General features: G+C 45.7%; 1 protein-coding gene across 1 annotated transcript; it reads right to left on the bottom strand.

The window, feature by feature from the left end:
• Nucleotides 1-3590: 3590 nt before the first annotated feature.
• Nucleotides 3591-4608, bottom strand: LOC147964544 (uncharacterized). Its single transcript, XM_087530021.1, has 3 exons — nucleotides 4105-4608; nucleotides 3703-3855; nucleotides 3591-3599 (listed from the first exon to the last, which is right to left on the bottom strand). Exons 1-3 carry the CDS (start codon nucleotides 4606-4608, stop codon nucleotides 3591-3593), a joined length of 666 nt encoding a protein of 221 aa, XP_087386147.1.
• Between the last annotated feature and the right edge of the window lie 23065 nt (nucleotides 4609-27673).

Below are 27673 nucleotides of genomic sequence, written 5' to 3'. Positions count from 1 at the left end.
ATGGCGACGACACAGAGGAACTCTCAATGAAAGCACCAATGTCGGTGTCAAAACCGGCGGATCTCGGGTAGGGGGTCCCGAACTGTGCGTCTAGACCGGATGGTAACAGGAGGCAAGGGACACGAAGTTTTACCCAGGTTCGGGCCCTCTTGATGGAGGTAAAACCCTACGTCCTGCTTGATTAATATTGATGATATGGGTAGTACAAGAGTAGATCTACCATGAGATCGGAGAGGCTAAACCCTAGAAGCTAGCCTATGGTATGATTGTTGTTCTGTCTGTTGTCCTACGGACTAAAACCCTCCAGTTTATATAGACACCGGAGAGGGTTAGGGTTACACAAAGTCGTTTACAATGGTAGGAGATCTACATATCCGTATCGCCAAGCTTGCCTTCCACGCCAAGGAAAGTCCCTTCCAGACACGAGACGAAGTCTTCAATCTTGTATCTTCATAGTCCAGGAGTTCGGCTGAAGATATAGTCCGGCCATCCGGACACCCCCTAATCTAGGAATCCCTCACTTATTTTAAAATAAGTGTACCAATTATAGTTTTAATTAATATTTTTTATTACTTAGCCACATAATTTTTTCAAATAACATTTATATTATTAATTGGTATGCATCTGTAATGTATATAATTGAAATTTTTAATTCCACAAAATGAAAATTTTATGATGTACCAAAACTTTTCTTTATTGTTAAGACAATCTTTCATATTTATCTTTCTAATATTGCATAAACGATGTAGTGTATACACATTTGCATATACATGCGTGTGTTCACATATCTTTTAATATTATATTGAATATTATGATAGAGATTTATAAGTTATAGACACACTAACAAATATTTTTATAGCGATTTCTAGTGTATATTAGGCGGTCATATTCATGGAAACTTCTAGGGCATAGAAAATGTGGCATGTTAGGTTTAGTAATTCGAAGAACCAAAAATGTTGTTGATTATACTTTTACGCATGATTCGATTACCTAATATGCTCGTCCAGATTCACTTGGTTTAGTTTGGTGCAAATGAGATGCCTAGACGTTTATCAAATTAAAAATTGTGCATTGGTTTAAACATTGAAATCGAGATATCATACTTTTCATTATGATACTAAGACATGCATCGTAAAGAGAGACTAATGTATTTGAACTCAACTCCGCCAGTCGGGTTGGTTTGCCTAAGCGTGGTATAACTTATCAGTATGTGGTGTGAACTTATGCTTCTGCAAATTGAAGCTTTATTTTTTCCATTTAATAATCTTTTAGATTTTTTTGAGACAAACTCGGAAGCTTTTATTAACTCATCACAACGTTTACACGGACGAAGGAAAGTCCATCCGGCTGGCCTAACCACACATGTCGGCCAGCTGAAAGCGATAAAGCATGCTTCGCGAGTTTGTGAGCCTCGACATTCGAGCTCCTAAATTCATGATTAAAATTACAGGCTTGAAAAGTAGCCTTACGTTCTAATATTTCATGTATGAGTGCTCCATAAACAGTCGGGTTTCTTTCTCTGACATCTTCCACGACCACCTTGCAATCTGAAGCAACTTGAATCTTCCGTTCGTACAGATCATCTGCCAGGGAAAGAGACTCCCTGATTGCCAAGCATTCAAGAGTAGCTGGGTCTGAGATTCTCATGAACACCATTGCCGAAGCTCCCAGGAAAGCACCTGAGCGGTCTCTGCATATTGCTCCCACAGCTCCATATCTTCCTCCTCTTCCAACAGCGGCGTCCACGTTAATTTTAGCTGCTCCCTCCGGTGGAGGTATCCAGTGTGTCGGCCGTGGACCAGGCCTGGGAACTGATGCTGATGGCTATTTAATAGCCTCCAACTCTCTCAGATATGACTGCACAAAAGAGTGTGTTGCGAATGGGCTTTTGTATATCTGCTCGTGAATTGCCTTACGTCGTGCACCCCAAATAGCCCAGAGTGTAACCACAAATTTTATGAACTCTGGTTGAGGGAGAACTTCTTGCATGGAGAATAACCAGTCTTTGGCGTTGTCATTGATGTTTGTACTTATCCCGTCCAAGATTGCTTCTGATGAAAGCACCCACGTACTCCTTGATACAGTGCAGTTTAGAAGAGCATGGCGCCAAGTATCCTCCGCTCCACACAGGATGCATGAGCTGCTAGTAGACATGTTGCGGCGATTCAAAAGTCCTGCCGTTGGTATCGTATGCTGTGCCAGCCTCCATAGAAAGTTCTTCAGTTTCGAAGGAACTTGCACCCCCCATAGCTGTGACCAAAATTTGCTGTCTGTGTCGCTGTGTGAGGATCCCCCTTGCTCGTACAACCAAGCTTCCCGGCTGAACTTAACTCGCTGGATCATTCTGTATGCCGACCTGACAGTGAAGCGTCCAGTTCTTTCCTCACTCCATGCCCAAAAGTCCTCGGTCTGACGTGTGCACAAGGGTATTTGCAAGATTGCCTCTGCATCTATCGGGATGAAAGTCGACCGAACAAGTTGTTCGTTCCATGATGAAGTGGCCGGGATGATCAACTTGGAGACTTTCGTAGGAGGATGTTGTAGTAGAGATGTTAGAGGCCGTTTCAGATTCGACCTCGGGATCCAGTTCGAGCTCCAGATCTCTGTTGATTCACCATTGCCAATTCGACGGATGAGGCCTTGTACCATTACGTCACATCCATCCATAATCGCTCGCCAAATCTGCGAGGGGTGAGATCCCAAAGTTACCTCAAAAAGAGAAGTGTCCGGATAGTAAATTGCTTCGATCATTCGTGCACTTAGAGACGTAGGGTGATGTATCAATCGCCATGCTTGTCTGGCTAGAAGGGCTAGGTTGAAGATCTCCAAATCCCGAAAGCCAAGTCCCCCCATATGCTTCGGTCTAGTCATGACGTCCCAGGCCACCCAACTGGGCTTCCGCTTCCCTTGTTTGCTGCCCCACCAGAACTGCCAAATCAGTGTTGACACACTCTCACAAAGGCCCCGAGGTAGGCGGAAGCAAGACATGGAATATACGGGAATAGCCTGCGCCACTGATTTTATTAAGATTTCTTTGCCAGCATAAGAAAGCATTTTCTCCATCCATCCTTTCACCTTCTCCCAAACACGGTCTCTCAGGTATTTGAACGTGCCATTCTTCAAGTGTCCAACATCGGTGGGCACTCCCAAGTACCGATCGCTCAAAGACTCATTGTGGACATTTAAAGTGTTCTTGATACTGTCTCTTACCACCTGAGGGCAGCCACGGCTAAAAAAGATTGAGGACTTCTCATGATTAATGCGCTGACCCGAAGCCATACAATAGTCATTCAGTAGGTTTGACACCAAAACAGCCCCATTAGTACTTGACTTAAAAAGCAGCAGGCTGTCATCGGCAAAGAGGAGGTGACTGACGACAGGAGCCGTTGGAGCCACCTTGATCCCCTCAAGCTGGGATGACGAAGAACTGTTTTTGAGGAGGCACGTGAGGCCCTCTGCTGCAATTAAGAAAAGGTATGGGGAGATTGGGTCTCCCTGCTGAATGCCCCTTCCCGGGCTAAACTGATCAAGTCTCTCGCCATTGAAGAGGACTGAGAAAGAAACAGTGCGTACCATGCTCATCACAATATTCACCCAAGCTGAATCGAAACCCAGTTTCAACATCATTGCTTGCAGGTAGTCCCACTCCAATCTGTCATATGCCTTCATCATATCAAGCTTCAAAGCACAGTGGCTATGTACCTTGGATTTGTTCCTTTTCATAAAGTGAAGGCATTCATATGCACTAATTATGTTATCTGTGATGAGCCTCCCCGGTACAAAGGCCGTCTGCTCTTCAGAAATAATATCCGGTAATACCTGCTTGAGCCTATTGGCAATGACCTTGGATGCAATCTTGTATAAAACATTACATAAGCTTATGGGTCTGAATTGTGACAGAAGGGACGGGTTGGATACCTTTGGAGTTAGCACTAGGACTGTGTCGTTGATGTATTCCGGGCTTTCCTCTCCCCTTATAATTTTCAACACTGCCTCTGTAACCTCATCACCACAAAGATCCCAGTGATGCTGATAAAAATGAGCCAGAAATCCGTCTGGACTAGGAGCTTTTGTCGGGAACGTTTGGAATAAGGCTGATTTTACCTCATCCTTGGTGTAGGGGGCGCACAGGAGCTCATTCATCTCCCTTGTCACCTTGACTGGCACGGTGTCTAGCACCACATTCATATTGTGAGTACCTTCAGCCGTGTACAGAGATGTATAGAAGTTTTGGACCATGACCTTTAGTTCGTGGGGATCAACAGAAATCACACCAAGAGAGCTTTGCAAAGCTTTTATCATGTTCTTCTTCCTCCTTATACTTGCTCTCAAATGAAAAAAGTTTGTGTTCTTGTCGCCCGATGTTAGCCACTGAATTCTGGACCTTTGCCTCCACATCAATTCCTCACGGTGACAGAGTTCCACCAGTTTCTCATTTATCTTGAGCTCAACATGGGTTGGTGCCGTACGATTGGGGTCTGACTGAAGTTTCTCAAGTTCCTTCTTCAGGTCCTTGATCTCCTTACGGACACAACCAAAGGTGTTTCTGTCCCAGCGCCCTAAGTCATTTGATATCGCATGCAACTTATCCTTGAGCTGTTCCACCATTGTGCTCACACCCTTCTGTAACCATGCTGTATCGATCGTCTCTCCCCAGTCCGAGTGGCCCTCCCACATAACCTCATATCGAAAAGTTTGGGGTGGCCGAGCCACCCTCTCCTCTCTGTTTAAGTTCAATAAAATTGGACAATGGTCAGAGGTGGCTGCTGTTAAGTGTGACAGGTCAGCCATAGGAAACAGGGTGCGCCACTCTGTCGTGGCCAGGGCCCGATCTAGGCGTACGCGAGTGTACGTTCCTCCCCTCACTTTCTTCTCGAAAGTCCAAGGCCGTCCAGAGAAGCCAATATCCATTAAACTGCAGACGTCCACAGTATCTCGAAACGCTTGAATTTGTGCGTTGCTTCTCTGTCCAATCCCGACGTGCTCATCGGGCATCAAAACCTCATTGAAATCTCCTAGACAAATCCAAGGGAGATTATTGGACTTGCTCAGATTCTTGAGAGTGTTCCATGTTTGTGATCTGAGGTGTGTTTGAGCTTCTCCATACACTACAGTTAATCTCCACGGATCCATGCCTGGTTCTGTCACAGAGCAATCAATATGATACACCGAGTAACCTAAAATCTCAAGCTTTATTTCATTGTTCCAAAAAACACCGATGCCACCACTTCTACCTTGACTATCAATAGCATATCCATTATCATATCCAAACGAGCCAGCTAATGCTTCTACCCTAGTTCCATCAATCCGAGTTTCTACAATACACATTAGGGTAGGGGCAAACTTATTCGTGAAATCGCGAATTTCTCGAACCGTCGTGGCTTTGACCAAACCACGACAGTTCCAACATAATGCATTCATTTGGCCCGGGAATAGATTTTACTAGTGTAAGTTTTAGTTGGGCCCCTCCCCTCTCGGGGCCCGGGGCGGTCGCCTCTTTTGCCCAGCCTATGGGCCGGCCCTGGGTAGATCATACGTTTATACTCGTGGCTTCACCCGTGCACCTGATAGGGACAACCTGACGATATTCTTAAGCTTGTATGTTCCGGTTGGAGCTGCTACTAGCTAGCATCCACGGCAGAGCGGAGGGAAGAGATGAGGTCCGGGCCCATGCTCTGTGCTCGCCGGCGTCGGTGAAGGTGATGAGTTGAACGCGGCTGTGCTTCTCTACTGCACATGCATGCTTCCGCCTTCCGGTGTCCGATGGAGAATTCTGGGTCAAGGGTGGCTGTACTGCTTGGTTTAGTGAGGATTATATAGGAGACACTGGGAGCACTCGATTGAACGAGCATAAATCGACGGTTCATTTGAAGATATCAGACAACGATTACAAGTATTTACCAAAGTACTCTTTAGGTGCCTCAAGATTGTTCTTGTGAGGGGATCCGGCTTGCCTGCTCCCTTCCCATGCTCCCACTTAATTCTATGGTTGTCTTTTTTTCTTTTTTTCTAATCTAATCATCTCCCCCTAATTTTAAGGGGTGGGGCCAGGCCTTATTTTGTTTCAATAAAATCAAGCCACGTAGATGGGAGCACGGATGGGCACACAACGGGGAAAAAGGCAAGTCTCATCCCTTGTGAGGATAGCACCTATACTAGATTATGAATTCGGACATGCGGTTTGGACTACTTTTTATTTATTTTTTGAATCAATTTTTAAATACATGCATGGTATCACTATGTATGCCTTTTCCTTGTGTATACCTAGCATATCCTCTTACTCTTCCGATGTGCACTACGTAGCAAGATGGCAATTTTCATGTGTGCAGCGAGTCGCGTGATATAGGGAGCAACAGTGAAACGAGCGCGCAACATAAATTTCTAAAGCTAAAATGACACTGCGCCTTGTTCCTAAATAAGAACAAAGGGAGACTCCATACTTTATGTACGCATGTGTCTCAAAGTAAAAGCACTATGGAATTCTTATGTTGCGAACAATGCTATGCCTATTGTCGGTGTCGAAGAACTTGATATTGCGTTGCTTGCTACAACACTTTGTGAGTTTGGCCAAGGACTCAACGCGTTTGGTATCCTAAGTCATCGATCACCGGAAAGAAAAGCAGAAACTAGAGCACACCGGAACTACACAGATTCAGGCCACGGTTGAGGTGTAATACCTTACTCCTGCTCTAGGATGATATTGTTCTGTCTTTGTGGCTGAGTGGCTACAATGTGTGTTCTTAGTTGGGTATGTGAGTCGACACGCTCTCAGGTCGTAGACGGCCTCTATTTATACTGAACCTGGTCCTCCCATTCTTCCAACGGGGGGTTGCCACATGTTCAGCTCCAACCAAGACGAGAGAGTGGAAAACCATCCCCGCCGGTCGGACACGATAGGGGATGGCTTTTGACCCATCCCGCGTGAGCTGCTACAGGAGACTCTTGTAGTAGCATGTCGGGTAAGTGAATCTCCGGAATGCATGCTCCCATCGATGCCCAAAGTCAAAAGGTGCCACTATTGCGTCTTGGCTCGGTTGCTGACACCATCCACTGTAGGGGCGTGGCTTGAATTAAATGCCCTTGTTAGACCATCTCTCACCTCCTTAGGCGGAGCTGCACAAGGCAAGAGGACTTCCCGGATCGATCTCGAGAAGCCATAGCCGGGTTTTACTGCCCCATGGCAACATTTTTTGAGGACCCCGCGTAGGGTTGGGCAGTAGAGCTTGCAGCTGGGTCATCGAGCGCGGGGTTTCTTGCCGGGTGACATCGTCAAGGCCTTGGTCTGCCGGCCCTAGGTACACCGTTTCCCACTAGGCCAACAGTAGCCCCTCAGGCCCATGCTTTGGTTGTGCCCCATGGGGGTGCACAGAAGGTGGATGTGGCCTTTGGCCGTCGGGACTTGACGCGTGGCGACCTATTCTGGTTGGTGGGGTTCTAACCCCACATCATTGCTTTCGCCGCATTTAACACGGTGGTGGCTCGGGTTGCCGAATCGTGGGGACGCCCGATCGGTTACCGCGCTACATAGCTCGACCTCGGGAATTGGGAGTACTGGGGCACCGCTCCTCGACTGGTCTGTAGTTGCTGCCCCATCTGCCTTAGCCATAAAGCAAGGAACAGGTGTTGCGGCATATTCTATCTGTTTCTCTGTCTTCCTCCCTGGGCTCATCCCATCCTGCAGAAGCTGGGTGCGCCTTCTTATGACTGCTCCCTTCAAGCTCACAGTGGATCTCTCACTAGCCTCCATGGCCCCGGGCGAAGTCATCCTGATGGCCGATAAGGGGAAGGGGAAGAAGAAGCCTCGCCCGACGAGTCTGCCGCGAGCCTTGCACGCACCGGGGGTCGTCAACGCCGAGGGACTGGACAAAGTCCGGGACCTCATTGGCATGACAAAACCACGACAATTAGTGTTCTTGCTAATAACTCATAGCCAGATCTTGTGAATTGATTTTGAATGTCCTACATATATGTTTGTGCCATTTGTTTCCTTCCAAATCTTGAAAATTGATTTTGAATGTCCTACATATATGTTTGTGCCATTTTTTTTCCAGATTGATGTTTGCAGATGAGGCTCCGGTCAGCGGCGCCGCCGGTTGTAGATCCTACACTCGGGAACGTGGGCAGAAGCGGCCATAGTCCCCCTGGATCTGATGAACCCGTAGAATTTCGGGGGGGGGGGGGCATCAACGATCTCCTGGACGCCAACCATGGGGAGATCATCTCCTTTCTCCCTACCAAGGATGGCTGGCACACATAGGTCATTGCATCTCGGTGGCGCCCTCTATGGCACGCCACACCTCTTAATCTTGATTGTCGTTAGCTATTTGTCGTTCATGATTTTGAACTCCACAAAGCCATCATCTTCTCCTACCAGGGCTCCGTTAAGCGCCTCTACATCCCGGCATGTTGCCTACTACACATACCCTGCACGGTGGACGCCTGGCTAACATCACTACTAGGGAAAACCCTAGTAGTAGCGTTGGTTTTAGAGCTACTAGTAGCGATTTTACAAGCGCTACCAGTAAGGCGCTACAGCTAATTAACTGGTAGCAGTAGCGCTGGTTACCAGTGCTACTACTATACCTAGTTAGCAGTAGTGCTCGTGGTGGAAAAGCATTGCTGATAGTAGTAAGTAGCAGTAGCGTTTCTTTTAAAAAGCGCTACTGCTTATTTTTCCTATATTTTTGAAATTGCAGCTTATTTTCGCTGTATTTGTATAGGTTTTATATACAGTACTTTCATCATATGATTTTATGACCATGATTAGTTAGTATATACAACAGTGGGTGAAATAAATGTGGATTAGGTTCAAGTGGAGGCAACATGTGGTGCATGTCAAAAGTATACTACTAATCCAAACTTGATCTAGTTTGGATTGGTAGTACTTTCGATGTGCACCACATGTTGCCTCCACTTGAATCTAATCTGCGCTCCTAGTCATTACCACCAACACTGGCTATTTAATCATCACAGTAATTACCATCAACACAAGCTATTTAATCATCATCATAGTCATTACCACCAACACTAGCTATTTAATCATCAGTCATAGTGTAGCACATCACCATCTTCAAACTCATTCTACCTAGCTAATCACCACCAACACTAGCTACGATAGCTATCTAATCACCACCAACACTAGCTAATTATAATCATCATAGTCATTACCACCAACACTAGCTATTTAATCATCACAGTTATAGTGTAGCACATCATCATCTTCAAACTCATTCTACCAAGCTAATCACTCATGCTGCTCTCTCTCTCTCTCAGGTAAAATAGCATAAAACATGTGTAGCACTCCTGCTTCATCATATTGGAGCATGCAGATGAACCTGTCTCCTAATTGTGGGATGCGCTTCTGATTGCTGCCCCTAGTACTTCTCTGTTGCGATCCTTCACAATTTTGCTCTATTATTTGACTATTAAGACTTGCTCGCTTCGAGAAATGATGAATGCACTCATGTGCAATGCAGGATATCGTAGCCGTAAGCTAACCATTGTCATGCGACCTTTAGGCTCGATCCAATGAGGCACAACACTCATCGGGAGTCCCCGTTGAAGAACGTCATAGTAACATACTTAGCAATGAAGTGTAGATTAAAAATAATGTATGTAAAAGATGCACTGAGGACAAATAGTAAAAATCTTACCATCTTTCCTAAACAGATGTAACCATAGTTCAATACACATACTAGTGGTCGCACGTTTTGAGTACTAATATCTCGAAGTCCAGGAAAATAACCTGTCTTGACAGTATCAAGATCCTCAAGCCATGAAACATAATGACCTATCTCCTCATAGTTTAGTTCACCCCTGTAGGATCGAAAGTATGTCTAGAGGGGGGGTGATTAGACTACTTGACCAAATAAAAACTTAACCTTTTCCCAATTTTAGTTCTTGGCAGATTTTAGCTATTTTAGGACAAGTCAAGTAATCATCACATAATTCAAGCAAGCATGCAAAGAGTATATAGGCAGCGGAAAGTAAAGCATGCAACTTGCAAGAATGTAAAGGGAAGGGTTTGGAGAATTCAAACGCTATTGGAGACACGGATGTTTTTCCCGTGGTTCGGATAGGTGGTGCTATCCTACATCCACGTTGATGGAGACTTCAACCCACGAAGGGTAACGGTTGCGCGAGTCCACACAGGGCTCCACCCAAGGGCAACGGTTGCGCGAGTCCACGGAGGGCTCCACCCACGAAGGGTCCACGAAGAAGCAACCACCCACAAAGGGTCCACGAAGTAGCAACCTTGTCTATCCCACCATGGCCATCGCCCACGAAGGACTTGCCTCACTAGCGGTAGATCTTCACGAAGTAGGCGATTTCCTTGCCCTTACAAACTCCTTGGTTCACTCCACAATCTTGTTGGAGGCTCCCAAGTGACACCTAGCCAATCTAGGAGACACCACTCTCCAAGAAGTAACAAATGGTGTGTAGGTAATGAACTCCTTGCTCTTGTGCTTCAAATGATAGTCTCCCCAACACTCAACTCTCTCTCATAGGATTTGGATTTGGTGGAAAGAAGATTTGAGTGGAAAGCAACTTGGGAAGGCTAGAGATCAAGATTCATATGGTAGGAATGGAATGTCTTGATCTCAACACATGAGTAGGTGGTTCTCTCTCAGAACAAATGAGTTGGAATGATGTGTGTGTTCTGATGGCTCTCTCTTGGAATGAGAAAGAGGTGGAGGGGTATATATAGCCTCCACACAAAATCCAACCGTTACACAGTTTTCCAATCTCGGTGGGACCGAATCATAAAACTCGGTCAGACCGAAAATGTAAACCTAGTGACCGTTAGGAATTTCGGTGGGACTGACATGCAACTCGGTAGGACCGATTCGGTTAGGGTTTGGGCATAACGTAATCTCGGTGAGACCGATTACACAAACTCGGTGAGACCGAATTTGGTAATTACCTAACCAGAGAGTTGGTCAGGCAAACTCGGTGGGACCGATTTGCTCTTTCGGTGGGACCGAGTGGAACTCGGTGAGACCGAAAAGTTACAAAAGGGAAACACTGAGTTTACATTGCAATCTCGGTGGGACCGATTCGCTCTTTCGGTGGGACCGAAAAGTTACGAAAGGGAAACAGAGAGTTTGCAACCCCATCTCGGTGGGACCGAGAACCTTATCGGTAGAACCGAATTGCTAGGGTTTTGGCAGTGGCTAATGACAAGTGAAACTCGGTGGCGCCGGATAGGAAAAATCGGTAGGACCGAGTTTGGCTTAGAGTTTAGGTCATATGTGGATATGGGAAAGTAGTTGAGGGTTTTGGAGCATATCACTAAGCACATGAAGCAAGAGGCTCATTAAGCAAAACCTCATCCCTCCTTAATAGTATTGGCTTTTCCTATGGACTCAATGTGATCTTGGATCACTAAAATATGAAATGAAGAGTCTTGAGCTTTTGAGATTGAGCCAATCCTTTGTCCTTAGCATTTTGAGGGTTCCACTTTCACATCCATGCCATGCCAATCATTGAGCTTTCCTGAAATAATCATCTTGGAATAGCATTAGCTCAATGAGCTATATGTTGTTATGAATTACCAAAACCACCTAGGGATAGTTGCACTTTCAATCTCCCCCTTTTTGGTAATTGATGACAACATATAGATCAAAGCTTCGACAAATGATAATAAGCATGAAATATATCGTCGCTTTGAGAAGTATGTGATAAGTAAGAGCTCCCCCTAAATTTGTGCATATCTAAAATTTGCTTTGGACTGCAAATGCACAAAGAGTTAGAATCATGGGTTACTCTTCCATGTCACATACATCTTGGTGGAGCGCTCAAATGATAAGATTGAAATACATGCACTCATCACCAAGAATAGTGAATGATCACAAATGATAGATATAATGATAATATTTAAACAAGCATCAAGCAAACATTAAGTGTAGCTTATGATCAAACACATGATCATCGATGTCTCACAAATAATGACATAGTATCTCACACACAAAAGCAAACAAAGTTCGAAGAAACCACCAAATAAACAAGAGAGAAAAGCAACACTCTCTCTCTCTCGAAGCCTATGATCTATACATCTTCTCCCCCTTTGGCAACAAGTTACCAAAAAGTTCCTAGAAAATGCATAGTGCTAAGTCGTCGCTCAGGCTTGATCTTCAGGTGGTGGTGGAGTCCGGATCACTCCAAGGACGAAGGCTTCTGTAGATGTTGAAGTAGTTGCTGGAGTTGGAGCTGAGGTAGACGCTGGAGCTGAGGCTGAAGCTGGTGCTGAAGTAGTGGCTCTGGTGTTAGCGACTGGCAGTGCAGACGACCTCGGGCCTCGTGGCACTCTAGAAAAAGCATGAATGGTAGTCCTTCCTCTCCTCTCATTCATGTCCTCCTGAAGCTGCTCCACTATAGACTGAACTTCCGTTACCTTGACATCCAAGTCATAGAACTTCTGTTCCATGATCCTTTCTAGGCTCTGCTAATTTTTAGTGAGGTTGGCCAGACTTTGCTCAATTCTCAGCGAGGATGCAATCAAGTAACTGAGCTGCTCTTGTTTGGTCTTCAAGAAGTACTCAGATGCCTCCTCTTGAGTAGGCATCCTGGCAGCTTTTTCCTTCTTTGCCTTCTCCTTCTTTGCAAATGCTTGTGCAGATGATGGCTCATTCTCTGTCATCACAACTTCATTGTTCTCAAAATCTGGACGGATGGGCAGGTGTTCCTTATCCAACAAGTATATGCCCGTGCCCATCTTGGAGTTGATGAGCTCCTGAATCTGAGGGGCATATCCACAACTCCTCTTCTGATCTGCAGCTGTCCTCTTAATGGTTTCCACAATGAGACTCATGACCTTGAATTTCTGAGGCACGTCAAAGACATGAAGCAAGTTGATCGCGTGACCTCTGATCATCTTGTGATCTCCAGACTTAGGCAACAGAGTGTGCCTTAGTATCCAATTGATAGTAGGCAATCCTGAGAGCAGGTAGTGCACTGAGCCAAACTTGAATATGTCAAGAGCTTCATTGGGAATTTCCTTGTACATGTTGGACATGGAGTTATGATCCATCTTCTTCTTGGCATAGATGTCCAAGTCCTCATCTTGCTCTTCTGGGGCATTGATGATCTGTGCCCACTCAGCCACTGTAGATTGGTACCTTGTACCCTCTGACATCCATGTGATTCTCCCATCTGGATAAAAGTGAGCTGTGGAGTAGAACTGCATGATGAGTTCCTCGTTCCACTTTGTGAGCTTCTGCCCAACAAAGTCCTCTACTCCACACGCTCTGAAGCTGTCCTGAACTCCTGGGAAGTACTCCTCATTCTCCTTGATGTAGGTCCAGTCGACCCATCTCATGTCACAAATGATTGGCTTCTTGTCAAGCAAAACAGTCTCGTAAAAATCTTGTTGCTCCTTTGTGTGAAATCTATAGTCCACGGCAGTCCTTCTCCTAGAAGCATACGGGTCTGCTTCTCTCCATTTCCTGAGCCCTGAGTCTCTCCTGAGCTTCATGTCCTCAGCTACAGGATGAGCATCGTTGTGGTCTGGGATCTTGGGCTTGAGCTTTCTAAGCACACTCTCTTCTTCTTCTTCAATAGCTTCAGGCACTGGGGCCTTGTTCTTTTCTGCGGCAGGTATACTCCTTGTGTTTCTCTTGGGTGCACTCTTAGGCTTTGGAGCTGGCTTGGCCTTGGAAGCAGCTCCCCCTGACCTTATGGCATCTCCCATAAGTTTGGCTGCCTTGGGCGCTGGTGCAGCTGCCTCTTCTTCCTCCTCCTCTTCTACCATGATGGAGGCTCTCCCAAGCACTTTGGCTACAGTCTTTTTCGCCCTCTCTTTCCTCTTTTTGCTCTCAGCTGCAACAGGCTCAATGGGAGCAGGTGCAGGCTTCTCAGTTGAGGCTCTAGCCTTTGACATTGGCTGCCTGCCTGCTGGCCTCTTGACTTTCAGGCCTGGCTTTGAGCCTTGAGCTGGCTCAACCCTTTTGGAAGTGGCCTCTTCCTCTGCCACATAGTCTTTATCCTCAGAATCAGACGTTCTCTTCTTCCTTTGACGTGTGGCAGCCTTAGGCAGATTGCTGGGTGTGCTCCTGCTGCCTTCATCAGAAGAACTTGAGGGGCTAGTGCCCTCACTCATGACCACTTGCTGCTCTGAGAGGTTTTGGCTGTCACTTTGATCAGACATGTTGCAAACTGACTGCTGACCCTGTGAATAGATTATGGATAAGATAGAGTGGATGAGCATCACAAAAAGCAGAGATTTTTGCAAAAGATTAACTCAAAAACTTAGTTTTAGTTTTCCATAGAAAGCATTTCGGATCTACCGATTTTCAAACTCGGTGACACCGAAGCAGTTTTGGCACCAGAACTGGTGAACTCGGTCAGACCGAGTCACAGTTCGGTGGCACCGAGACTGCTAGGGTTTCACAGAATTCCAGAATCGGTCGCACCGATAAGTTATTCTCGGTCAGACCGAGTTTAACTTGTGCAATGGCAAAAGCCAGATCGGTGGGACCGAGTTTTTCAACTCGGTGGGTCCGAGATGGTTTCGGCGGAAACCTAAACCTAGAATTTTCGAATTAAACCTAATCTACGAGCGTTTTGACTGGATAGAAGTTTATCAAACGTGGCCAGAAACATCATGATCACAATGTGCTAGGAATCAGATTGAGGAATAGCACAAAGATCAAGTCCATACCCTAGTTTGGCGTGGACTTGCTACAGCGGCAACGGCGGGGCAGAAATCCATTGACGGCGGTGAAGACCAGCGACTGGAGGCTGCTGGCCGTGAGGAGACGATCCGGAGACCTCGGGGGCAGAGCAGGCTATCGCGCGGGCGAAGAGGTTTCGGAGAAATTTCCAAAATTCTGCCCGTCACTATATATAGCCCGACCCTGTCGGTGTGACAGAGTGGAACGACTCGGTGGCACCGAGATGCAAAACTGTGTGCAGTTTTTGCAACTCGGTGTGACCGAAAAGTTCAAATCGGTTGCACCGAGATCGAAAACCTAGATCAACTTAATGAACTCGGTAGGACCGAAAGTGGAGTATCGGTCAGACCGAGATTCATAAAGAGGTTTTGGAAGTTTAAGTCTATGACGAATCGGGGACTCCGAGCGCTCCTCACACAGAGTGGATCGAATCTGACTTGATCAAGTTTTGTGATGCAGCATGAATAGAGTTTGAGACGAGAAAATCATAGATAGCTAGAGGAGGTTCTTAGGCATTCTTGTCCATCCACTTGGCAAAAGAAGATAAAGCCAAACAATCAAAGCAACAAGTGGATGTCCTCGAATGAGTCAAATATGCAATTAGCATGCTCACACAATAAGATAGCAAATGAAATATGTGGCAAAGCATGCACAACCAATTCTAGCATCTATCAAGCAATTTGCGATGACTAGGTCATCTATATATGAGTATATTGACTTAGGAGTCAAGTGAGAACACTTGATCGTAGGTCATACTCATCGTTTAAGCTCAAGTGGGGTTACCACTTTTACATAAAGCATTGTTTTGTTCACATCTTTAGAGTTGCTTTAGCTCAAGTCTTAGAGTAAAGCTCCCCCTAGATGTGATATCCCCCCTAAGAGGGATGAACTAACCTTGGGTTTTGTCGATGATGACTTCATGTAGATATTGAAGATGTGAATGCTCAATGTTGATGTAGATCTCTTGGAGCTATCCTTTTGAGTGAATTGCACTTTCAATACCTACATGGGTTAGTCCCACAAGGAACAAACAAGGATATCCATAGACATAGAGTGATGCACACACAAGATGATGTCCATGAAAACTTTAGGTTACCTTGTCCCTTGTCTTACCAACAAGAGGGTTTGTGACTCCTTGAACTAGTGCAAGATGTGGAAGTTGAGTGCACTTGTTCTTGCCAAAATGATAAGAGTGAAGTATGTTGGCGGAGTCACCCTCAAGAACTCTCTAGTTATTCTTCTTTTGGATCCACATCATCTTGATGGGAATCCTTGGAGTTGTAGTCGTACTTGATGAAGTGGAACTTGAAGTAGTCTTGGGAATCCACTTGACTAAGGTCTTAGGAGCTTCTTCAAATGCATCAATTTCCTCTTGAAGCTTGTCCTTGCCTTTTTGCTCGTAGTCTTGTGGTGGAAGATCATCTTGAGCTTGTGTCCCGTTGAAAGACTTCTCTTGTTGAGGGACAAACTTCGTCTTGGGGTATTGATCTTCTTCCCATTCAACTCCATTGGCATTGAACTTTCGTTCAAAACCAACACCTTGATTCTTCCGGTGCATTCCTTGCTTGCGCACAATTTCCTCGAATTGCTTACTCCCGGCAAGGCTTTTGTACACTCCTTTCTCTATAATTCCCTTCAATAAGCTATTTTCTTGCTCAAGTGTAACTTGGCTAAGAGAATCATTAGTGGAATCAAGAGAACTACTAGAAGCAAAAATATTGGATTTAGCATGATCATTTTTACTACTAGCGGAAGAATCTTTCTTGTTAGACTTGACTTGAGGCATGTAAGTGGATAAGAGTAAACGCTTGGCAATGTAAGAAGAACTTTTCTTGCGGAGATCATCATTGATTGCCTTTAAGAACTCATGCTCTTGCTCAAGATTGAGCTTTTCAAAGCGTAGCTTCTCATGAGCCCTTAAAAGTTCTCGATGATCTTCGAAGATAGTGTCATGAGCTAACTTAAGAGTTTTTAGTTCTTTAGTTAGAGCCTCAATCTTCTCCTTATCATTGTCATTCGTTTTATCTTGATTAGCATGATTAATTGATCTTTCATCATAGTATTCATCACTAGAGTTGTCACCAATTAAATCATCACCTAACAAGTCATCTTCATCACTGTTGAAATCAACATACTCGGGGTGTGTTACCTTAGAACCTTTGGCCATGAAGCATCTTCCAATTCCTTCATTTGGTGAGTCAAATATGTCGTAGGAGTCGGTTGACACAAGTGCTAGACCGGCAACACCTTCATCTTGAGTATCTTCGGAGTCGGAGTGATAACTTCTCTCGGAGTGGCTGTCGGAGTCGGAGCCGGATACCCATTCACCAACATGAGCTTGATGTCTTCGTCTTGTGTAGCTCCTTGATGATTTTTCCTTCCTTTCCGAATCCTTGCTTCTCCGTGAATATCTTCGTTCATAATGATCATCTCTACTCCTTCTCTCTCTTGGTGGTGATCCTTTGCTTCTTCTTTATGGAGAATCTTCTCTTCTCTTGTAGGGAGCCGTACACTCATTGGAATAGTGTCCGGGTCTTCCACAATTGTAACAGTTTCGCTCTCGACTAGAAGATCTTTTGTCATTGTAGGACCTTGATTTGGAGTTTCTATCTTTGCTTCTATTCTTGTAGAACTTGTTGAAGTTCTTCACCATTAAGCTCAATTCTTCATTGAAGTCTTGTTTCTCACTTGATGATGTAGGGGCTTCACATGATGCTTTGTAGGCACCACTTGATTTGTTGTGAAGTTCCTCTTTATCCTTAAGTGACATCTCATGAGCAACAATTCTTCCAATCACTTCTGTTGGCTTGAGATCTTTGTAATTGGGCATCATTTGGATCAATGTGCACACGGTATCATATTTTCCATCCAAGGCTCTTAGGATCTTCTTGATGATGAATTTATCGGTCATCTCTTCACTTCCTAAGCCGGCAATCTCATTTGTGATGAGAGCAAGCCTAGAGTACATTTCAGCGACACCTTCACCATCCTTCATCTTGAACTTATCAAGTTGGCTTTGAAGCACATCCAACTTGGATTCCTTCACGGAGTCGGTACCTTCGTGCATATCAATCAAAGTATCCCAAATTTCCTTTGCATTCTCAAGGCGGCTGATTTTGTTGAATTCTTCAGGGCACAATCCGTTGAAGAGAATATCACAAGCTTGAGCATTGTATTGCAACATCTTCAACTCTTCCGCGGTAGCTTCACGGTTTGGTTCTCTCCCTTCAAAGAAGTCACCTTGCAAGCCAACACACACAATAGCCCAAACAGCGGGGTTATGTCCAAGAATATGCATTTTCATTTTATGCTTCCAACTAGCAAAATTAGTACCATCAAAGTAAGGACCTCTACGGTGATAATTTCCCTCGCTAGATGCCATACTCTCCTAGGTTGTGAAACCAAGGCTATGACCACCAAAAGCTATGGAGATCAAGCAAATGGAGACCAAGCTCTGATACCACTTGTAGGATCGAAAGTATGTCTAGAGGGGGGTGATTAGACTACTTGACCAAATAAAAACTTAACCTTTTCCCAATTTTAGTTCTTGGCAGATTTTAGCTATTTTAGGACAAGTCAAGTAATCATCACATAATTCAAGCAAGCATGCAAAGAGTATATAGGCAGCGGAAAGTAAAGCATGCAACTTGCAAGAATGTAAAGGGAAGGGTTTGGAGAATTCAAACGCTATTGGAGACACGGATGTTTTTCCCGTGGTTCGGATAGGTGGTGCTATCCTACATCCACGTTGATGGAGACTTCAACCCACGAAGGGTAACGGTTGCGCGAGTCCACACAGGGCTCCACCCAAGGGCAACGGTTGCGCGAGTCCACGGAGGGCTCCACCCACGAAGGGTCCACGAAGAAGCAACCACCCACAAAGGGTCCACGAAGTAGCAACCTTGTCTATCCCACCATGTCCATCGCCCACAAAGGACTTGCCTCACTAGCGGTAGATCTTCACGAAGTAGGCGATCTCCTTGCCCTTACAAACTCCTTGGTTCACTCCACAATCTTGTCGGAGGCTCCCAAGTGACACCTAGCCAATCTAGGAGACACCACTCTCCAAGAAGTAACAAATGGTGTGTAGGTAATGAACTCCTTGCTCTTGTGCTTCAAATGATAGTCTCCCCAACACTCAACTCTCTCTCATAGGATTTGGATTTGGTGGAAAGAAGATTTGAGTGGAAAGCAACTTGGGAAGGCTAGAGATCAAGATTCATATGGTAGGAATGGAATGTCTTGATCTCAACACATGAGTAGGTGGTTCTCTCTCAGAACAAATGAGTTGGAATGATGTGTGTGTTCTGATGGCTCTCTCTTGGAATGAGAAAGAGGTGGAGGGGTATATATAGCCTCCACACAAAATCCAACCGTTACACAGTTTTCCAATCTCGGTGGGACCGAATCATAAAACTCGGTCAGACCGAAAATGTAAACCTAGTGACCGTTAGGAATTTCGGTGGGACTGACATGCAACTCGGTAGGACCGATTCGTTTAGGGTTTGGGCATAACGTAATCTCGGTGAGACCAATTACACAAACTCGATGAGACCGAATTTGGTAATTACCTAACCAGAGAGTTGGTCAGGCAAACTCGGTGGGACCGATTTGCTATTTCAGTGGGACCGAGTGGAACTCGGTGAGACCGAAAAGTTACAAAAGGGAAACACTGAGTTTACATTGCAATCTCGGTGGGAGCGATTCGCTCTTTCGGTGGGACCGAAAAGTTACGAAAGGGAAACAGAGAGTTTGCAACCCCATCTCGGTGGGACCGAGAACCTTATCGGTAGAACCGAATTGCTAGGGTTTTGGCAGTGGCTAATGACAAGTGAAACTCGGTGGCGCCGAATAGGAAAAATCGGTAGGACCGAGTTTGGCTTAGAGTTTAGGTCATATGTGGATATGGGAAAGTAGTTGAGGGTTTTGGAGCATATCACTAAGCACATGAAGCAAGAGGCTCATTAAGCAACACCTCATCCCTCCTTAATATTATTGGCTTTTCCTATGGACTCAATGTGATCTTGGATCACTAAAATATGAAATGAAGAGTCTTGAGCTTTTGAGCTTGAGCCAATCCTTTGTCCTTAGCATTTTGAGGGTTCCACTTTCACATCCATGCCATGCCAATCATTGAGCTTTCCTGAAATAATCATCTTGGAATAGCATTAGCTCAATGAGCTATATGTTGTTATGAATTACCAAAACCACCTAGGGATAGTTGCACTTTCAACCCCCAGGACAGTAGTAGGTGTTGTCTACCAAGCGCCGGACAAGTTTGCTTGAATGGAAATAAGTTGTCAATAGAAATTAGTTGTCAACTATTTTTAAATAAACAATATAAATTACTTAATAAATATGGTTGAGAAACTCACATAATGGTAGAACTAGAGGCATCTGCACATCAACCTAGATGTCGATATTACCTTCAATTTCATCTTCCGGGCGAATATCAAAGGTGATAAGCATATCAAGCTCGAATGCATAAGTCTTGCATAGTGATCTCCAATTTTTGCACTCAAAATAGGTGTAGGTTTCTGCATTGTATAATTTTACGGCAAAAGTACAACCATGCTCGGTCCTCAAGTGAACTCTCTTTACCTCCATATTTTCCATAGTACTGAAACCAATCTTATTCAAGACATAAATTCTTGCATGGTAGGGGATACACTAGTAGAATAGTAAAAAATTAAAATTATAAGTTGAAGCAAAAGAAGTAGAAGTCATGCTTAATTGTGAAAAAGACTTGTCGTTGTGACTTATTGTATCCACTTCGAAGTTCTCATCCAGCATGATGCTGAAGGCCTACCACCAACTAGGCGAGGCCTGTCACACAGGCCGCGCTCATCTTTGCAGTATTCACACATACCGAATTCCTTTTTGTCGTCAGAAATTTCCTATGTTCATAGTTGAAACATTAATTGAAATTGATCGAAGGCAACTACCAGGAAACTCAACACACAGAGCACTATTACTCAATATGCCACGAGTTGAATTTAGGCATGTCGAGTCTTCCTTCCTAAACTCTCATCTCACGTATATGGTGGCCACTCCCTCTCTGATAATGCGACCTTCGGTGATGGTCGCTACTCCTCCTTTCCCTAGTGCATTACAAATATCTAGCACAAGGAAAAGAAGGAGAAGCGACTCCCATGACAACAGTCAGCATTCTTCTTCTCTCATATATGGTGGACACTCCCTCACCGATTTTTTGACCGTCGATGATGTCGCTATTCCTTCTTCTCCTAGTGCATAACAAAGGTCTAGCACAAAGAGAAGAAGGAGAAGTGACCCCCACGACAACAGTCGGCATTCTTCTTCTCTCATATATGTGGAGACTCTCCCTCACTGATTTTTTAATTGTCATGTATGGATCCCCGACAGACTTAAAGTCAACTCGAAATTTCGTTTAATTCTCTTTCTAGCAAATTCGGGGCACTCGATATTTCCTACATATTCTAGCACAAGTCATGCTTAAATTCACGGAAAAATCTGGCATGACCTTTGCTAAAATAGGACATATCGAGCGCCTGAAATTTGCCGAAACGGAAATGAATCAACACTCCGGCAAAACATAGGCCACTCGAAAATGCATCAACACTTCGCACATGAGAATAAACTAGTGCTCATTGCATTTCAATGGTTCAATATTGACAAAAACATTTCAATATATCTTATAACCCGAACATTTCATTTGGTTAAGAAGCATAACTAAATACCCTAGTTCTACTTTATTCAACACCGAGGACTGGAGAAGGAGGAGGTGGACTTTTAGCTCACTAACTCGGGTGTAGAGGAAGTAGAGGTAGCTCGGATGACGATCACTCCAAGGAGACATGACTCTACAAAGCCTGCATATTCCATCGAGTAAAATTTTAATTAGATCATCAAATCTCATATAGCATTCTTTGATGACAAAGTGATAATGACATAAATTCAACTAGTTCTATCAATTCAACTAGTTAAACTAAGCACTTACTAAAAATAAACTAGTTCTATTAATTTTCTTACTAAAAATAAACTAGTTCTATAGTAAAAAAATAATTAGATCAGAAAATCTCATATACCTAAATTTTCTTACTAAAAATAAACTAGTTCTATTAATTCAACTAGTTAACCTAAGCACTTACTATAAATAAAAATAATTAGTTTTCTTACTAATTCAACTAGTTCTATTAAGCACTTACTATAAATAAACTAGTTCTATTAACCACTTCCTAATTAAATAAACTATTTCTATTAACCACTTACTAAAAACAGTAAAAAAAACTACATTATACAAGAACAGTAGGGTGGGATGAGGGAGGAGGAGGAGGAAGGAGAGAGGAGGAGGGGGAGAAGGGCAGTGGGAGGAGGGAGGAGGAGAAGGGATGGGAGGAGGGAGGAGAGAGGAGGAGGGGATGAGGGCAGTGGGAGGAGGGATGTTGTTGGGGATATTACTACTGGACGTATACCGGCCAGGAGTAGCCGGGTTAACTCTATGATGATTAGAAGCCCAGGAAGACAAAGGATGGTGGCGCTTTATGAAGGCCCAAGGCCCAAAGGCGGGTTAAGACCTGTAGATGTAAACCGACATTATCATGTAACTTGTATTGTAAGATAGGAGGGATAGAGATCGAGTTGGACACGTTGATGATCCAGCTTCGGGACTCTGTAAACCGACAGGCTTCGACCTATGTATATAAAGGGACGACCCAGCGGCGGTTAAGGAACAGACAACAACTCGAAGCCAGGCAAAGCGGATTCGCTCCCTGGTCATCGAAACCCTAGCAATTCCATCACAACTGGAGTAGGCTTTTACCTTCATCGTAATGGGCCGAACCAGTATAAAACTCTCGCGTCCCTTGTCCACTTTAACCCCTTTAAGCTAACCCATAGCGATGGCTCCATGACTAAGTCCTTTCACAAGGGCATCTGTCGTGAAAAAACCACGACAGTTGGCGCCCATCGTGGGGCTATCGCATGATGGTTTCGAGTTCTTGAAGGGCAGCTTCGAAGGACTCAAGGGATACGTTGTGGGCCGGATGACTAAAAGTCGTCGCGGAAAGCTCTACATCGACGACGCAGGATGGGGTCCCGAGGCCGGTTCAATTGAATATGGGTACCGGGTCCCTTTTGGTGGAATTCACGTCTTCATCGGCAAGATCGGTGAACCGGGCCCTGAGCCGGACATCTGAACCGACATCATCGAGACGGCTCAGCGTGCAAGCTCTGCCCCGGTTCAGCCCGCCGTAAAGCATGTCTTCGTAGGTGTCATCCATGGAGCGGAATATGAGGATGGATCGGCATCTGGTGGCGAAACCGTTGTCTGCTCCGATGACGAGTCTTCAACCGGAGAGACCGAGTCGCTATACCAGCTACAGGATGACTGAATTAGTGGAGGTTTCGAGGCCAACAGTATTCCGGACCCCCTTGATCTGCCAAACTGGGTCGCGGTCTTCATGGCCGGTACACAACCAGCGCAACACTCGTCTACCACTGCAGCAATGATCTCCTATTCAGCAATAGCAACACTAGCGGGGGCAGGGAGCTCTGCGCCGCCTCCGGCTCAGGTTTTGTCCGATCTATTCGACACTTTAGGAACGTTGCTCGCGGCGGAGGTGGACGCGGCAAACCGGGATTAGCACAACGCAGATATTGCAAAGGTGAAGGATCAGATCACTCAAGCTAAAGCGGACCTGGCAGCAAAAAATACCAGGATGGCTACAAAGCGGGCCGGATTGGAGGCTCAGGCGTACCAGCTTATGCTGGATCAGAGTGCGTTGGATGACGTCATGAGGAGAAGATACCGATCGTGCCTTCCGTCGGTCTTGGAGGCGAGGAATCTCTTTAACACACCCGGAGCAGGCACCAGCAACCAACCTGTGGTAAACCGGGCGGAGGCACCTGAGACCGGGGCACCGGTTCAGCCTCGTGCGATGGATCCACCTCCTCCGCCTCGTCTAAACGACCTTCCACCACATCACATCTCAACACCTCCGGGTCATTACTCTAACCCATTGGATAACATTGTTGCGGCCACTTCACAATTGGCAGCTCTCCCGATGGATGGTGAGTCCCCCATAACAGTTGAGACACGACGGGCTAGGGAGCTCCTACAGACGGCTTTGACTCAGCAGCAGGCCTATTCATATAGCCGCGAAAGGATTCATTCCACTCCCCGCCCAAGCCGGAGCTATAGCAGGCACATCGATGAGCTGGCCGTATCAAGCAGTGCGAGGAATCGTAATCCGCCCCGTGGCAATAACCCGGTGGGTGGTGGTGGCATGCCCAGGATGTAGTGGATCGCGCTAGGGCACGTCGGGAAGCCGAGTTAGCGGCGCATCACAAGGCTCCGGTTCGTCAGCTCACGCCGGTTCGCCAGTTCACTCCGGTTCGTCCAACAACATCAGTGGAACCAGGGGCTAATTGCAGTTCTTTGGGAGTGCCGTGTCTTGTTCCAGTGCTGCGCAACGTACGGTTGCCCAAGGACTTCAAGGGCCCGCGTAAGGTGCCAAATTACACCGCCGATTTATACCCTGAGTCATGGGTGGAGAGTTATGAGATGGCAATGGAGATGCTGGATGTGGACGAAGCAGCGTGTGCCAAGTACTTTACCATGATGTTGGAGGGAACAGCTCGCACGTGGCTAAAAAATCTGCCAGCCAATTCTATTGGATCATGGGCCGAGTTAAGGTCCCGGTTTATCCAGAACTTCAAAGATACGTGCAAACAACCCATGTCCATTGTGGATTTAGCTGCCTGTGTCCAGGAGGAAGGAGAATCAACGACCCATTGGGTGCGCCGAGTTTCGGAGATTTTGCATTCGTCAGACCGCATCAACGCTGACACAACCGTTTTAACATTGGAGGGCAATTACTGGTTTGCACCTTTGAAGCTGAAATTGGGACAGCTTAAACGCCATTGTAATGACATGGGAACACTCATGGCGGCTCTGGTGAAGTATGCCGACTCTGATAGTACCAAGGATCCCGAGTCTGAGGATGACAAGACAGTGAAGGGAAAGAAGAGCGGCAATGCCAAGGGGCAGCAACATAATCCAGCAGGTCATGGGAACAATGGTAAACGCAAGGCAGACAATAGCTTGGACTTTGTGGCTAACACCAACGCCTAGGATAACGGTCAGCGGCGTAAGGGTAAACCCTCCCCCCCAACGGTGTGGAGGGTCAGGCCCCAACCTAGAGCGCTTGTTAAATCAGCCTTGCCCAAAGCACGGGTCAAAGGAGAGACCCGCTACGCATCTTTGGAAAGATTGCTTCATTATGCGGGAGTTCAAAAATTCAAATCTTTTTCAATATGACAATGGACCGCCCGGCGGTTCAGGAGGCGGTTTCCATTAGCCGGGTTATGGTGGTGGCAATTCTGGTTCAGGGTTTCAGGGCAACCAAACCAGACATGGCAATCAGAACAGCCAAGGCAACCAGGGAGGTTACAACCATCAGGGGAATCAACAGCAGCACCAATCCGATTATCAAAGCAATCCAAAACATTTGAATAGTGGGCGGTATCATGTCTTCACCACTAGCCTATGTAAGCGTGATCAGAAGCTTCATAAAAGGGCTGTTAACTCTGTTGAACCGGCGGTACCTCGCTATCTGCGCTGGTCTGAACAACCCATCCTGTGGAGCCGAGAGGATCATCCACCTTGGGTTGACAATCCGGGTCATCTAGCTTTAGTGGTGGCACCCTGGGTTGGGGGGTACAAATTTACCAAGGTGCTTATGGATGGAAGAAGCAGTATCAATATCCTTTACTATGAAACCTTTTGTCACATGGGGTTAATAGATAAGAATCTTAAACCGTCGAACACTGTGTTTCATGGGGTAGTGCCTGGTAAACCAGCATACCCAGTTGGTAAGATAGCTCTGGAAGTTGCTTTCGAAGACGATCATGATTCAAGATCAGAGGTGTTGACTTTTGAAGTGGTGAAAATCAAGAGTCCATATCATGCCCTGTTTGGACGGCCGGCTTATGCTAAGTTCATGGCCATGCCTTGTTATATTTATCTACAACTTAAGATGCCGGGTCATAAGGGGACCATCATGGTGCATGGAAGCCGGAAGATCGCTTTGGAATGTGAAGAAGGGGATGCAGCTTATGCTGAGCCGGTTTGTGCCACGGAGGAGCTGAAATTTTACAAAGACAATGTTGATCCGACAGATATGACTTCTTTGAAAAAGCCAACTACCGAGCATGATCCGGCACTGAAGTTTAAATCTGCTGAGGAGACTAAAATGGTTGACTTTGTTCCTGGCGATTCATCCAAGCAGTTCAGTATCAGCGCTAACTTGGATCCGAAATAGGAAGGCGCGCTCATCGAGTTCATTCGTGAGAACCGAGACATCTTTGCATGGAAGCTTTCTGACATGCTAGGTGTACCGAGGGAACTCGCTGAGCACGCCCTTAATATAGATCCTAAGTTTAAACCGGTCAAGCAGTTTCTTCACCGGTTCAACGAAGAAAGGCGTAAGGCTATTGGTGAGGAGGTAGCCCGGCTTTTGGCAGCAGGGTTTATCGTGGAAGTCTTTGACCCTGAGTGGCTAGCTAATCCGGTGCTGGTACTTAAGAAAAATGGCACTTAGCGTATGTGTGTGGATTACACAGACTTGAACAAAGCCTGTCCAGCTGATCCCTTTGATCTCCCTCGTATTGATCAGATTATTGATGCTACGGCAGGTTGTGACCGTTTGTGTTTTTGGATGCTTACTCTGGTTATCATCAGATCAAAATGGCAGTTAAGGACCAGGAGAAGACAACCTTCATAACTCCCTTTGGAGCCTTCTGCTATGTATCTATGCCTTTCAGGCTCAAGAGTGCCCAAGCAATTGTGTTCAGAATTGTCTACATAAACAGATTGGATGCAACGTACATGCATATGTGGATGATATTGTGGTGAAATCCAGAAAGGAGGAGACATTGATAGGTGACTTGAGGGAAACTTTTGATAACCTCCGGGTTTATACGATGATGCTTAATCCGGCCAAATGTGTCTTTGGTGTATCGGCAGGCAAGCTTTTGGGTTTTCTGGTGTCTAACAGGGGGATTGAAGCTAATCTGGAGAAAATCACAGCTATCACGTCTCTGGCTAAGCCGGCGTGCATTAACAATGTTCAATGTCTGGTGGGCCGGATTGCAGCCTTAAGCCGGTTTATCAGTCGCCTTGGAGAGAAGGCTATCCCTTTGTATCAGATGTTAAAGAAAACGGATCACTTTGTCTGGAGTGATGCTGCTGATGAAGCACTTGCAGATCTGAATAGACAGTTAGCCGAGCCACCTGTCCTTGCAGCTCCGGTTGATAAGGAGCCTTTATTGATATATGTGGCTGCTAATGCCCGAGCTGTTAGTGTGGCCGTGGTTGTGGAGCGCAAGGAGGCTGGGAAAGAGTATCCGATTCAACGACCGGTTTATTATATCAGCGAGGTGCTTATAGAGTCCAAACAGAGATACCCACATTGGCAGAAACTGGTGTATGGAGTTTTTATGGCAAGCCGGAAGCTCAAGCATTATTTTCAAGGTCATCCTATCACAGTGGTCAATTCAGATCCACTAGGAGATATCATCCAAAACAGAGAAGCAACTGGCCGAATTGCTAAGTGGGCTATTGAGCTTGGACCTCACGGGCTCAAATATAGACCTCGCACAGCAATCAAATCCCAAGCACTTGTGGACTTCATCAATTGTTAGGGATATTACTACTGGACGTAAACCGGCCAGGAGTAGCCGGATTAGCTCTATGAAGATTAGAAGCCCATGAAGATGAAAGGATGATGGCGCTTTACTAAGGCCCAAGGCCCAAGGGCGAGTTAAGACCTGTAGATGTAAACCAGTTCTCTCATGTAACTTGTATTGTAAGTTAGACAAAATAGAGACCGAGCCGGACACGTTTATGATCCGGCCTCGGGACTCTATAAACCGGCGGGCGTCAACCTCTATATGTAAAGGGACGACCCGGCAGCGGTTTGAGGACGACAGACAACAACTCGAGAGCCAGGCGAAGCGGA

Source organism: Triticum urartu, chromosome 6A, assembly GCF_056163025.1.
Source record: "Triticum urartu cultivar PI428250 chromosome 6A, HENAU_Tu73, whole genome shotgun sequence".
Classification (NCBI taxonomy): domain Eukaryota; kingdom Viridiplantae; phylum Streptophyta; class Magnoliopsida; order Poales; family Poaceae; genus Triticum; species Triticum urartu.
The sequence above is the reverse complement of the archived record's forward strand: the minus strand, read 5'-3'. Positions and strand labels throughout refer to the sequence as shown.

What these genes read in the sequence shown, in the direction of transcription:
- LOC147964544 (XM_087530021.1), bottom strand. Translation starts at nt 4,608, where the DNA reads ATGGTGGAACAGCTCAAGGATAAGTTGCATGCGATATCAAATGACTTA. An exon ending in CCCCCTACACCAAGGATGAG is followed by an intron (nt 3,856 to 4,104) that starts GTAAAATCAGCC and finishes GTTTTATACAAG; the next exon opens with ATTGCATCCAAGGTCATTGC.